Source organism: Plecotus auritus (genome assembly GCF_963455305.1).
Source record: "Plecotus auritus genome assembly, chromosome: 9".
Taxonomy (NCBI): Eukaryota; Metazoa; Chordata; class Mammalia; order Chiroptera; family Vespertilionidae; genus Plecotus; species Plecotus auritus.
The window spans coordinates 47834338-47846402 of record NC_137783.1 but is presented as its reverse complement, the minus strand read 5'-3'; the positions used below and the strand labels follow the sequence as shown (position 1 = coordinate 47846402).

The following is a 12065-nucleotide window of genomic DNA, read 5'->3' as shown; positions in this document are numbered from 1 at the left end:
CTCTTTCTCTCTCTCCCTCTCATTCTAAAATCAATTAAAAAAAAACATATGTCCTCAGATAAGGATTAAAAAAATAATAAATAAAATTGTGCTCTTTCAACCTTTAGACGTACATTATATTTGCTTACTTAGTTCACCATTATGACTATAAAGTTGAAAAAGTTCATCTTGTAATAGATAAGTATATTAACACTTTAAAATTTAGTGAATTTAGAATTTCTTTCATTAAGTTATTTTTTTCCAGTTATAGAAATAGAAATTCCAGATAAACAATTCGTATGTTTTATATTTCGTGCCATTCTGAGTAATATAATAAAATCTCACGCTATCCAGCCCCATCCCACCCAGGACAGGAATCATCCCTTGGCCCAATGTATACAAGCTGTAGATCTACCCACCCGTTAGTCACTTAGTAGCTCTCTGGGTTACCAGATCCACCATCATGGTATCACAATGCTTGTGTTCAAGTAAACCTTATAGTAGCCTACTGTTATGTCACAATGCCTACGTCATTCACCTCACATCATCTCATCACGTAAGCATTGTATCATCTCACATCATCATCATTAGAAGGGTGAGTATATGACAATGAGATAGAAAGAAACCTCATTCACATAACTTTTATTATGTTGTCATAATTAGTCTATTTTATTAGTTATTATTTTTAACCTTATTGTGTCTAATTTATAAATTAAACTTCACCATAAGAGAGAGAGAGAGAGAGAGAGAGAGAGAGAGAGAGAGAGAGAGAGAGAGAGAGAGACAGTGTGTGTGTGTGTGTGTGTGTTTGTGTGCGTCTGTGCGTGTGTCTGAAAAAAAATAGTATGTATAGCATTTGGTACTATCTGTGATTTCAGGCATCCACTGCAGGTCTAGTAATGTATCCCCCATGGAAAAGGTAGGACTACAGTATTATCAAGTGTGGTCTAATCTGTAGATAGCCTCTAATTCAGCTGTGGGCAAACTACGGACCGCGGGCCGGATCCGGCCCGTTCGGCTGTTCTATCCGGCCCACGGAGCCGAAAGAGCAGAGGGTTCTCTTGCTCTCCCCTCCGCTCCTTTACTTTGAATTTATATTAGTTCACACAAACACTCCATCCATGCTTTTGTTCCGGCCCTCCGGTCCAGTTTAAGAACCCATTGTGGCCCTCGAGTCAAAAAGTTTGCCCACCCCTGCTTCCTCAAATTCTTAATTCTATAGTACTATTTGACGTGAGGTAGTTGCATAACAAGATTATCAAAACTTTCTTACAGCACAATGGGGGAAGGGGGAAAGACAGACAAGCTAGAAAATTGAAACATACAAAATATTTTTAGCTTCCCTCTCAGACAGTCTTATGATACTAAAAAGGTTAAGGTACGGTGAATTTAAAGAACTCCCAAATTAGTAATTTTTAATTAAAAACTTCACAGTTCCTGTGAAGTAGTAATTTTTAAAATACCACTGTAGGACAGAAAAATAGGGATGAAGAAATCCCAGAATCACATATACAGTTATTTTTATCTGAAAGATAGAACCCTAAGAACATTAAATATTTAAAAAGAAACAAAATTTTATTCACATTTCAAACCTTTTAAAGTGCTTTTACCTATGCTAAATAAGGACTAGGCATTTTTTCATAAGGCAACAAAAGAAAAAAATATATTTCTCTATCATAAGCATGAGAAAGGGAAGTCAATTAAGTAAGAGCCAAAAATTAACAGTGACAATTTAATATTTTATCTAGGGAAAGAAAATGAAATGACCTATTTCCCAATTATGGAATACAATACTATGTATTTTAATGGGCATACAGGAACAATTACTTCCTGTTAACCTTACGTAGTATAAATATCCTAATCCTATGAGGATTAAAGTCATGGTGTTAATTATATCTTTGTATTTCATATAATTTTAAAAATCAGATTATTTATGTACATCTACTCCAGTGACAGGGCAAACTATGTACAATCTCCAGTTTAAAGCACTTACAGTTCCTTGTGCTTGTCTTCAGCCAAGATTTGGTCATTTGCTTTAAGAGAATACCTGTACACAGAACAAAAATATAGTGGTCATATAAACATACAAGTATGTTTGACTAACAGACATCTAACTACAGAACCAATAGTTGACACCTTTCAAAAAAGTACTATCACACTGTTACAGATCTCTGTTTTAATCTATAAAATATAAAAAATGCCCAAGTTCTTTGCTGTTCAATTAGTCAAGTCCACACACACCACAAGAATTGAAGAGATCAACTTGACCATGCTTTGACAACACAAGATACCTTCACTATTCTTCTGTAGTGAATCATCTGTAGTTACTCATCTAGCAGGTCAAATTCAAGAAGCTACTACAATGGTAAGTATTTAAGAGTTCATTAAAAATATGTAGTTATTCGTCCTGGCCAGTGTGGCTCTGTTGGCTGATCATCGTCTCGTGCACCAAGAGACCGCTGGTTCAATTCCTTGTCAGGGCACATGCCCAGAGTGTGAGCTCAATCCCCTGTAGGGGGTGTGCAGGAGGCAGCTATCAATGTTTCTCTCCCATCAATGTTTCTTTCTCTCTCTCCCTCTTCTTTCCTCTCTCTTTAAAATTCAGTAGAACATATTTTTAAATATGCAGCTATTCATTCATTAAACACATAGTAACATCTACTGTATGCCAGACTATGTACCAGGTAGTGTGACACAGAAGAAAAAGTAAGTTTTAAAGTTCCTGATTGAACCATTTAGTGGCTTAATGACTATAAGCAATTATTTCGCCCCTTTACATCTCAAATACCTTATCTATAAACTAGAGGCCCCATGCACGAAATTCGTGCAAGAGTAGGCCCTCCTTCCCCAGGCTGCCGGCATTGACTTCCTTCTTGCACCCGGGACCCGGGCTCCCCTCCCATCTCTGGCCGCTGACAGGCACCCACGATCCGGGCTCCCCTCTGGCCACCAGCAGGCATCTGGGACCCGGGCTTCCCTCACAGCCCCTGCTTGGTCAGAAAGGTCGTCCATAATATGCGGTCTAATTAGCATATTACGCTTTTATTATTATAGACTAGAGGCCCGGTGCACGAAATTCGTGCACCGGGGGGGGGGGGGGGCGCGGGTATCCCTCAGTCCAGCCTGCACCCTCTCCAATATGGGATCCCTCTAACAATCCAAGACTGCTGGCTCCCAACTGCTCGCCTGCCTGCCTTCCTGATTGCCCCTAACCACTTCTGCCTGCTGGCTGATCACCCCCTAACCACTCCCCTGCCAGCCTGATTGATGCCTAACTGCTCCCCTGCCAGCCTGTTTGCCCCTAAATGCCCTCCCCTACAGGCCTGGTCACCCCTAACTGCCCTCCCCTGCAGGCCTGGTCACTCCTAATGCCCTCCCCTGCAGGCCTGGTCACCCCTAACTACCCTCCCCTGTAGGCCTGGTCCCCCCCAACTGCTCTCCCCTGCAGGCCTGGGTCCCCCCCAACTGCCCTTCTCTGCAGGCCCTGTCGCCCCCAACTTCCCTCCTCTGCCGGCCTGGTAACCCCTAACTGCCCTCCCCTACAGGCTTGATCGCCCCCAACTGCCATCCCTTGCAGGCCTGGTCCCTCCCAACTGCCCTCCCCTGCTCGCCTGATCGCACACAACTGCCCTCCCTTGCAGGACTGGTCCCTCCCAACCGCCCTCCCCTGCTGGCCATCTTGTGTCCACATGGGGGCAGCCATCTTGTGTGTTGGAGTGATGGTCAATTTGCATATTACTCTTGTATTAGATAGGATAGAGGCCTGGTGCACAGGTAGGGGCCATCTGGTTTGCCCTGAAGGGTGTCCCGGATCAGGGTGGGGGTTCCCTTGGGGCATGGGGCGGCCTGGGGGAGGGTCCTGTGGTGGTTTGCAGGCTGGTCACGCCCCCCAGCAACCCAAACAGAGGCCCTGGTATCTGGGATTTATTTATCTTCTATAATTGAAACTTTGTAGCCTTGAGCAGAGCCAAACCTCCTGCTTGCTCCGTGGCCACAGCCATTTTTGTTGGGATTTATTTATCTTCTATAATTGAAACTTTGTAGCCTTGAGTGGAGACCTAGGCCAGCCAGGGTGTGTGGAAAACTTGGCTTTCCCCATCGCCGGGGGCAACTCAAGCCTCCTGCTCTCTCCAGCTCCGTGGCCGCAGCCATTTTGTTGGGATTTATTTATCTTCTATAATTGAAACTTCGTAGCCTTGAGTGGAGGCCTAGGCCAGCCAGGGTGTGCGGAAAGCTTGGCCTCCTCCATTACCAGGGAAACCCAAGCCCCCTGTTCGCTCCGTGGCCACAGCCATCTTGGTTGGGTTAATTTGCATACTCGCTCCTGATTGGCTAGTGGGCATGGCTTGTGGGTGTAGCGGAGTGGTGGTTAATTTGCATATTATTCTTTTATTAGATAGGATTAGAAGTTGCTATAAATATTAGAACAGGGATCTTTCAAATTACTGGTGAAGGTAACAGAATTTCTAAGAAGCACACTACTGAAATAGATTAAAGAACAATGGACAGCCCTAACCGGTTTGGCTCAGTGGATAGAGCATCGGCCTGCTGACTCAGGGGTCCCAGGTTCGATTCCGGTCAAGGGCATGTGCCTTGGTTGTGGGCACATCCCCAGTGGGGAGTGTGCAGGAGGCAGCTGATCGATGTTTCTCTCTCATCGATGTTTTTAACTCTCTATCTCTCTCCCTTCCTCTCTGTAAAAAATCAATAAAATATATTAAAAAAAAAAAAAGAACAATGGACAGCAATTCCCAGGTGCTGAATTTCCACTTGTATTCCATCCTTTCCTAAAACTAATCTACCTGACAATGGATCAGAGGTCCAAGTGGAGTGACCATGTAGACTCTCCTTTCTTGTCTCCCCTTTCACAGTGCTTTTATCAATTAAATAAAAAGAATATCATATCTATCACCCACACTGAATAGATCTATATTGCACTGAGTAGCATGTAAAAATCTCTGAAATACTAAGCTAGGAATGATTCTTACTTTGTCCACAAAGCCTTCTTTAATACCACAAACTGACTACAAACTTCCTGTTTTATGCATTGTTTCTATAAAGAATGAAGCCAGAAATTATAAATGGGGAACTGTGATAGTGTGTTCTATTTGCAGACACATAATGGAATGGGGCAGAAGTTGGTTGCAATTTTCATTTAAACAGTTTCTCTTTTTCATCCCATATTCATCACCAGAGAATTAATTACTTTTCAGAAAGAGTCCTATTAAACAACAGTAAGACAGTTTCCAGTAAGAAACAAGGAAGACAGTGTCACCTTATTTCTTCCAGGAAACAAACTTAAAAAAAGGCTCCTTGCTCTTCCACTTATTTACTGAGGATTAAATATCAAAAGATGGTTGTCACAGAAACACAAATCAAGCCATTAATTTGTACTGAAAAATGAGGCCAGACCTTTTCTATCATGAAAATAAATCTGATTGGTTTGACAATGAAGAACAATTTTGCCAATAAGGCTCCAAGGCCTTAAACTGAATGAGTGGCTTTAACTAAAACAAATTTAAGGTACTTGATAAAAACATTTTATCCAAAAAAGAATCCTTTTGACAATGGCATATTGAAATTAACAATATTTAACTTTTACCATCACCTGCTGAACTGTTAAGGTTAGCATACAACTATAAGAAAAAAACCAATAGACATAATTACTAGTTATTTAAAAAGCCTTAATAAAGCCAATTTTGGTATACTTACCAGAACTGCATGTCTCTAATGACTCTAATAAATGACCAAGTCAGGTGGTTTCTAATACTTTGCTTCTAACAAAATTGAAGATGAACCTAATCAAATTACCAGCTAAAAATTAAAAAAATTTTTTATGATAGAGTTCAAATAATTGAGTGATAAAGCTGAAACAAAAATCTGTCTATTACCATCCAAATTATGTCAACTTTTTCCTCAGCACTTACACCTCTAAATGAAAAAAGGGAAATAAAATGATGCTGAACATTGTCTTATTACAGCAATGTGTACTATTTATCCACAAAAGGTTAACTAAAAAAAAAGATTAGCTTTACCCATGTCATCAAAAGATGCATTTCCCATAACTTCATTTTCTTCTGTTTCATAATTACTTAACAACATTTTAATACATTTATGTTGTTTTACTAACTACATGCTAATTATAATTAAATGGCTAGGGGATATTTTCTAAATTCAATCTACATACCTATTTTTTGTGAAGAGATTGGCAGGGTGATCAATATGCATAGGGCTTTAATGCATATATTATTTTCATAATATACTACATGCAAAATATAATTCCTACATATAAATGCATTACATAAGGATAAAATCTGGTGAGGAAAAGCATAACATAAATACAAATTTAAACAGAAAAAAATATAAAATTTTAAATGTTAAAGAGCTTTTTTATTTAACACAGTACAATATACAGATATTATATCATAGAAATCTACACTTGAAACCTACATGATACTGTTAACCAATGTCACCCCAATAATTTAAGAAAGGTTTTGTTAAAACTTTAAAAAAAAAAAAGCTTATTCATGTATTTTTGGAAATGGATGGTGATAGGTATCACACCACTATTTTATTTAGAGTCCACTAAAAGAGTGATTTGTCAGTTTTACTTAACATTACAATAAAAAGTCATAATTATTAACTTAATGAGAAAGTACTTCTTTATCAAGACATTTTTACATAAGTTAAAAAGTTTGAAACCAGTGGATTTGACAATATCTATGTTGCAGCAAAGTGCTTGGTACATATACAATAGGAATTTGATCAATATTTCTTACTTTCTTTAGCTGGCTAGTGAGAAATAGCAAACATGTCTGGCTTAAAGACCTCACAATTCAGTAAGCAAATCAGAATAAAATAACTGTTCGCAGTGTGATTAAGTGTTCCAAAAAAATGAAGTATATACTGTTCATACAAAAGAGGAAGTAATGTCTCCTTCCTAAAACAGTCAAGGAAAGGACATCTTTTATATGTTCCCCAACGTTCCCTTCCCCCATAATATCTCCCTTTGTTGCTCCTTCCCCATAAACAGCCTTCCAATTTAAAGTTTCAGGATAAGAAGTTGAAGGGAAATAGTGAAGGGAATAGTGGACAAAGGGTCCACAGAGGCAAGTACCAGGCAAGGATAGCCTGATTTTGATCAAATTACCAAAAGGAAGATTTAATTCTCCTAATTCACACAGTACATCTCCAAGTCCTCAACAGTGAATTTTCAAGATACATTCCTATAGTATTTCTTTCTCTGATCTGATTTCCCACTACCCCAAACCAGGTAACCTTCCATCAGATCTCAATTACCTTTATTCTTCTTCATCTTTGCTGGGTTTTTCTCGATTTTATTTTCTTTATCTCTACCTTGACTCTTGCACACATAGAAATCTAGCCTGTATATAAAATGACAAGGTTTGAAGACACAGTACTCAAGACTGTTCTCACTTCTAACACCATCTACAAGTTCAGGTGCTTCCCAAAACCACCCTCAGGTTCAATAATAATTCACTGGAAGGGCTCACAGAACTCACTGAAAGCTATTATACTCATGGTTACAGGTTACAAGGAAAGGATACAAATCAAAATCAGCCAAGGGAAGAGACTCATACAGGGCAGTGTGTGGGATGGTTCCAAATACAAAGCTTCCAGGATGCATTACTCTCTTGGCATCAACATGGCATACTGCTGATATGTGATATGGTATTGCCAACCAGGGAAGCTCACTGCACTTCAGTCAGTGTCCAGAGTTTTTATTGGAGCTTCATTACCTAAGCATGGTTAATCAATTGCTTGCCCAAGTGGTTTAACTAGGTCGCCAGGTTGATTGATACCATATGACCCAAAGCCTCACCCTAATTCATATAACTGGTCACACTACTGGGTGTAGCCAACCCCTATCCTAAACAAAAAGATACTTCTACATGTATGATATAGATTACCTCCCAGAAGCCCAGAGCAAAGGCAAGATCTTTCTTTGGGCAAGGCCAAATTCTTTATACATGCCTATGTATGTTTGTTTGTTCTATATTGCTGCCTTAAAGAATTATATTCTAATTTTTAAAACGGATATTGATTTAGCTTGAAAATAAGAAAAAAGGCACTATTAGAGAGAGGTGATTTAATCTTCCAGGCAACTTAAATACCTTTCCAAAGCTCATACAAATAAACTCCATATTTACAGATGGTTATTTGTAAGGGAATAAAAATTTCATCAAACACCTTTAAAAATGTACACCAGAAATAGTTCACACCTACAATTGTAAAGTTATGCTATAAACTAAAACAACTGCTTAAAGTTCATTTTGAAAGTAGGCAGACTATAAATTATAATTACAAATGTAAAAGTAAATATACCATCAGGACCATAATCCTTACTAATGAAATGGAGCTGTTTTTCATTGAAACATACATTTAAATGTTTAAATGTGGGTTTATAATTACACATAGTTTTCATTTTCATTTAATATGTCCTATTATGCCAACCTTACTGTTGGTTGGCAGAACAGTATAGAGCCTTTTGAATCCCTTTATCACTTTAACTTACTCTCTGATCATTCGATGTTTTATATTCATAAACTTCAAAGAGAAAATTACACTTAGTAGAAAGTAGAAAGGTATACCTCAATTTTCTGTCATGTCTTTCCGAGAATGATACAAAGCATACCCTATTTTTAAGTTGGGTTTTGTTTCCTAAACACATGATTAGATAGATGTTCTGCTTTTATATCCATTTCTTTTATTCCAACATGAGCATAGTCCCTAAAAAAAAAAAAAAACAGAGACAGCCCTAACCGGTTTGGCTCAGTGGCTAGAGTGTTGGCCTGTGGACTCAAGGGTCCCAGGTTCTATTCCAGTCAAGGGCATGTACCTTGGTTGCAGGCACATACCCAGTGGGGAGTGTTCAGGAGGCAGCTGATTGATGTTTCTCTCTCATCGATGTTTCTAACTCTCTATCCCTCTCCCTTCCTCTCTGTAAAAAATCAATAAAATATATTTTTTTAAAAACACAGACAGCAAAAAGGGATAGCGGTAGTTCTCAAACTTTTTTCTGTCTGGATTTACCAGAAGGAAAATGCATACACTCCCATCAGCAGATACTCATCTGGATATAGTTTTCACTTAAATTTATCAATGGCCCTAACCGGTTTGGCTCAGTGGATAGAGCATCGGCCTGCGGACTGAAGGGTCCCAGGTTCAATTCCAGTCAAGGGCATGTACCTTGGTTGCGGGCACATCCCCAGTAGAGGGTGTGCAGGAGGCAGCTGATCGATGTTTCTCTCTCATTGATGTTTCTAACTCTCTATCCCTCTCCCTTCCTCTCTGTAAAAAAAAATCAATAAAATACATTTTTTTAAAAATAATAAATTTATCAATGAATATGTAAGCCTTCAAAGATTAGTTCAAAACTTTCCTTGTATAAAAACTTAAAATAAATTTAATTTAAATACATTATTAAATAAACTAGAGGCCTAATGCATGAAATTCGTGCAAGAGTAGGCCTTCCTTCCCCCAGCTGCCGGCACCAGCTTCCCTCTGGCACCCGGGACCCGGGCATCTCTCACAGATCCGGCTTCCTTGGATATATACTCAGAAGTGAATAGTTCTATTTTTTATTTTTGAGGAACTTCCATACTGTTTTCCATAATGTCTGCACCAATTTGCTCTCTACCAACAGTGCACAAGGGTCCTCTTTTCTCCATTTCCTCACCAACACTTGTTTGTTGATTTATTTCTACTGGACTCTTACAGTCCTTAAGTTATTAATCATATTACATCTGATATTAACTACTCTTGTCATACTCACTATACTTCGTGAGGCCCTGTCTTAGTTCTGCTAATAGCTCACTATTTCTCCTCCAATTCCTCCCATAGTTCTTTGTCATCTATTCATCTACTGAATGTTCTATCTTCCAGTCCACTTCTCCTTTTACTTCATACTCTTTCTCCAGAAAGGCTCTCTGTTGGTTGCTTTCAACACCAACTATATGATGATGATGATGATGATGATGATGATGATGATGATGGGAATAATAGCTAACATTATTGAATGGCACTGTGTAAAAGTACAAATATAATGTTTATTTATTGGCTATTTCTCCAGCCACAAATTCTCCATCTACCTGAAACATAAATCAAAAATCTAAATATGCCCACCTACATATCACATATTCATCTCATGCATGAACAAAATTGACCTCAACTTCTCTATCTCCTTTAACATGTCCTCCACCCATATTCCCTCAGTTGTATCACCATCTACTAAGACACTAAAAGCCAAAGTTGGAATATCATCCCTAGTTCCTTTGCTCTCATCATTAAATCAATCATTAAGTCTTATGTTTATAACACTAAAATATTACTGAACTTTCTCCCAACCATTCTATTCTACAGGTCTATCAATACAGCTTCCTTTAATCTATCTCCTCAAATCCATTGACCAATTGCAGACACAGTGATTTATATAATTCTAAATGTGAATCCAACCATGTCATTCCTACTTAAACCTACTGCCCATAACAAGGACATGAGAAACATTCCAACTCCTTAGTAGCCAAATAATATTAGCTAACATATGGCAAATCCATAGATTATCTCATTCATTCCTCATATTATAATATTCCTATTTTAATATTCTTATTATAATATTCCTATTTTACTCAAAAGGAAACTGAGCTTCCACAGATTAAGAAACATAGCCAAGGCAAAACCGGTTTGGCTCAGTGGATAGAGCGTCAGCCTGCGGACTGAAAGGTCCCAGGTTCAATTCCGGTCAAGGGCATGTAACTTGGTTGCGGGCACATCCCCAGTAAGAGGTGTGCAAGAGGCAGCTGATCGATGTTTCTCTCTCATCGATGTTTCTGACTATCTATCCCTCTTCCTTCCTCTCTGTAAAAAATCAATAAAATATATTTTAAAAAAAAAGAAACATAGCCAAGGTCACACAACTGTAAGTGACTCCAGAAAACACTCATAATTAACCTCTATTCTATAATGCCTCAGTAATAAAGTGATTTCTTTCTACTTTTGTCTCCTCAATTAGATTACTAGATGCTAAAAGCAAGAAATTTACTCACCATTGTATTCCCAGTATTTGGGAACATGCTGATCACAAAGCAGGTGTTCCAAAAAATTCCGAATTAAGTTTAAATGAACTGTTAAAAATGAATCCATGTTCCCTAGGTGGTGTGGCTCAGTTGGTTGGAGCGTTATCTGTTGCACAAGAAGGTCTCAGGTTTGATTCCTGGTCAGAGCACATACCTAGTTCATGCCCGGTCAGGTTGCATACAGGAGGAGGCAACCAATCAATGCATTTCTCTCTCCCTCTCTCTCTCTCTCCTCCCTCCTTTCCTTCCTCCCTCTCTAAAACCAGTAACAAAAAAAAAACAAAAAACAAAAAGATTCCATGTTTAGGTAAGCCTTATGAATACCATTTTTCTTAATATTCAAATTTAGGTCTGAATAACAAAAAATCTACAATGGCCACCATCTAATTATACCTAGGGCAAAGAAAAGACTTCATAAATGACTCTATGATCATTTAGTATCCATAATTTAAGTCTTACTGAAGGAAGCCTCAGAGCAACTCAAGACCAATCATTTAATATGTGAAATAATGTAAAGATTCAAAATCAAATATCAGTTTATTTCAAATTGTAAGACTCTAGTATTCTAAAAGAGTGAATCATAATAGCCCACAACCATCTTTCTTTTAATGCAGGTCACAAGTAAGTTAAAGCAAATATTAAAAATTCAGTATTATTTCCAAATACCAGCAATAATCTAAAAAATATTATTAACAAATATTGTACTCACAACAGCAACAATTTCATTTTTATAGTATAATACCTAGAATAAACCAATCAAAAATGTATATCTATAAAGAAAACAATAAAATTATATAATAAGACCTAAGCTACCCTGTTTAATCTTGTAATCACTAATCTCATATGACTATTTAAGTTGAAATTACTTAAAATTTTAAAAAATTTAAATTCAATTCATCAGTTGCAAAACCATACTTCAAATGTTCAAAGCTAAATGTGACTACTAGTTAGGTTACCATATTGGACAGTACAATACACATTTCTATCATC

General features: G+C 38.0%; 1 protein-coding gene across 3 annotated transcripts in view; it reads right to left on the bottom strand.

Annotated features, from left to right (window-relative positions):
- The window catches only part of ADK (adenosine kinase), a 539444-nt gene that overhangs the window by 462671 nt on the left and 64708 nt on the right, over nucleotides 1-12065 (bottom strand). For all 3 annotated transcript variants that reach the window (XM_080687589.1, XM_080687591.1, XM_080687590.1), the window contains exon 3: nucleotides 1973-2026. In XM_080687589.1, the coding sequence (XP_080543715.1) occupies nucleotides 1973-2026 (54 nt within the window). The remainder of the gene's footprint in view (nucleotides 1-1972; nucleotides 2027-12065) is intronic.